This window comes from Capsicum annuum, chromosome 7 (genome assembly GCF_002878395.1).
Source record: "Capsicum annuum cultivar UCD-10X-F1 chromosome 7, UCD10Xv1.1, whole genome shotgun sequence".
NCBI lineage: Eukaryota > Viridiplantae > Streptophyta > Magnoliopsida > Solanales > Solanaceae > Capsicum > Capsicum annuum.
The window spans coordinates 226262459-226265211 of NC_061117.1; the positions used below are offsets into that span (position 1 = coordinate 226262459).

The 2753-nt window shown below is 28.6% G+C and overlaps 1 protein-coding gene across 1 annotated transcript in view; it reads right to left on the reverse strand.

Annotated features, from left to right (window-relative positions):
- The window catches only part of LOC107878912 (probable protein phosphatase 2C 6), a 9473-nt gene extending 8348 nt beyond the window's left edge, over positions 1–1125 (reverse strand). Inside the window, exon 1 of the mRNA XM_016726087.2 lies at positions 549–1125. Coding sequence (XP_016581573.2) covers positions 549–812 — 264 coding nt within the window. The 5' untranslated portion in view covers positions 813–1125. The remainder of the gene's footprint in view (positions 1–548) is intronic.
- Positions 1126–2753: the final 1628 nt, after the last annotated feature.

Genomic DNA, 2753 nt, shown 5'->3' on the forward strand with positions numbered 1-2753 from the left:
CCCATATACACAAAAAGATTGATAATTTAGTTACTCATGACAGAGAAACATTCAATACAAAGACATCCAAAAACACATAAAACACAAAATTCAGATGTTTCATAGTTAAACTTACACACCAGCCATCAACCTACCACAACCCTCCTCATTTATCCTTCCGCAGAACCAGCTGTGTGATAAATTACTAAAAGATTCAATTGTTAGATATCCAACCTCCCATATACACAAAAAGATTGATAATTTAGGTACTCGTGACATAGAAACCTTCAATACAAAGCCATCCAAACAACATAAAACACAAATGATTCATAGTTAAACTTACACACCAGCCATCAACCCACCACAACCCTCCTCATTTATCCGTCCGCGGAACCAGCTATGTGATAGATAACTAAAAGATTCAATCTTCAATATATCTAATCTCCCATATGCTCAAAAAGATTGATAATTTGCTTACTCATGACATACAGAATCATTCAATACAAACACAACCAACCAAAAAGCAGATAACACAAAAACTTATTCAAGCAACAGAAAGAATTAAGCACCTCCCAAACAATCATAGCATCTTGATTAGTTCCTTTTTTCCCTTGCTGAGTATATAAGCAAGCAAGGGAAGTTGCCCCATTTCCCAAAAGCCTTCCAGGTATATGATGCAGCCCCTTTTCCTCTCCACCAACACCACCACTTAACTTGCTTAAAAAAGAGCTAAAATCTCCACTGTAACTGTTCTTCTTCAACTTAGTTTCATTCTTACCATCCCATAATCCATCACTGCTCTTGCTTCTACTTGATGAATAACAAATTCCCATTCCCCCCTTAAAAATTTGTACGTTATCAAAAAATTGTGATGCTTGCTTGATTTACTAAAGATTCAGTTCTATGTCGCTCCGATTAGTAAAGAAGGAAAGAAAAAAAATGAAAGAGCTAAAAGTAGAAGAATTGTGTGCCAAAAATATTGAAACATGGAAATTGATGGATCCAAAGGTTTTAACTTTAAAACACTAGAGATTATACATGGAAAAATAATTAAAGAAAGTGATTGGAAAATTGAGATAACAAAAGAATAGTAAGTTGTAGTAGTAGATTGTTGTAGTAATAATAATAATCAGGTGACGATGAGTAGCCTCAAATTTATGTGGCATAATTTAATTTAAATATAAAATAAATTTTGACAGTAATATTTTAGTTTAGATCATTATAATTAGATAAATAAATTAAAATAAAAGGAGTAATTTTATTTTTTTGTGATAGACTAAAGTATGTCACATAATGTACAATAAAAAAAAATTAATGCAATTAATTAATTATGTTAAGTAATGAACGTTGGCCGTGTGGGGGTGAATTAAATTGAATTAAATGGAAATGCAAGTTGACTATTGTCCTCTGCTACGCCATTTCTTTTCATAATTATATAATATTTTGAAAAGTTGATGCATATCTCGTTAATTTTAAGAGATATTTATTAGTATATTCTACTAATATAAATGTTGAATAATCATATCCATTAAAATTTAATATTTTTGCTACTAGAGAAAATGAACATGGGAATCTTATTGGACTAATTAAGCATGATCAATAACACCTTTTGGAAAACTTTTGAGTTGGGTTTTCTTTCTAAATGTTGTCAATTGATCAACTTAGCTGATATATATGTTTGGATTTAAAATCGAGATGGCGTCATGCGGAAGATAATTTAGTTGTAAATTATGTAGGCGTTAAATTAGATCACAAAGAAAAATATATGGTTTGAAAAAAATATCATGAAAATTCTTCTCATAAATAAGACTCTCTTTCAAAAAAAGAGGTTAGTCAAATACGAAAAAAGAATTATATTTTTCATTCAGGAAAACTAAAAACAATTATAATAATATTTTGACTTTTCTTTAATAAAAAATTAATACTTAAAATTTAATAAAAAAATTAGGACAAAAACTCTAATAATATATATCTATCATAATTGATTATTATTTAGAATGAGAAAATTTAATGCAATCTCAATCACTTAGTTAAAGATGGTAAAGGGAGGTTGATAAATAAATAAAATCATAATTAAAAGTCGCAAGAGTTAGTGTGGTGGTTCAACACTTCATCCCTTAAATAAGATGTTGGGGGTTCAATCCCCATCTGTGGCAAGTTCTCTACCGCTTAATATGTTGACAGTAGAAACAAAGAATTAGTCTCACGGCTGCCGGCTGTAGGAATATCTTGAGAAATAAAAAAAAAAATAAGAACATAATTAAAGGAAAGTTATATGGCCATAGGGGACCAATATGTTGAAGTCATGTATGAAACATCTGCTGGTTCAATTCAACCATATCATTGAACAAATATATAATTCTAAAATGGCATGCACACAAATATAATTTTAATTATGTAACCTTTTTTTTTTTTTACAACGTAACAGACCACTACAAAGAACTTTCAACAGTTTTTTTTTTTAAAGCAATTTGTTTATATAATTTAGATTTGACTTTTTACTATGTAAATGGGATAATGTATAAAGTAGGTGAATTATAGGTAAAAAGTAGCTAAAGTTATAACATCCTCTAAGAGCTTTTTGACAAATACTCCCTCCGTTTCAATAGTAATAATCTATTTTCTTGTTCAACCAATTTGAAAAATATTGATCCAATTTTTCATAATATTTTTAAAATATATTTAATATAATTTTAATTTAAAATAATAAAATTAAAAAAAAAATTCTTAATTTTCGTGTCAAGTTACATTAAATCTTTTTTTTTTTTGAAACG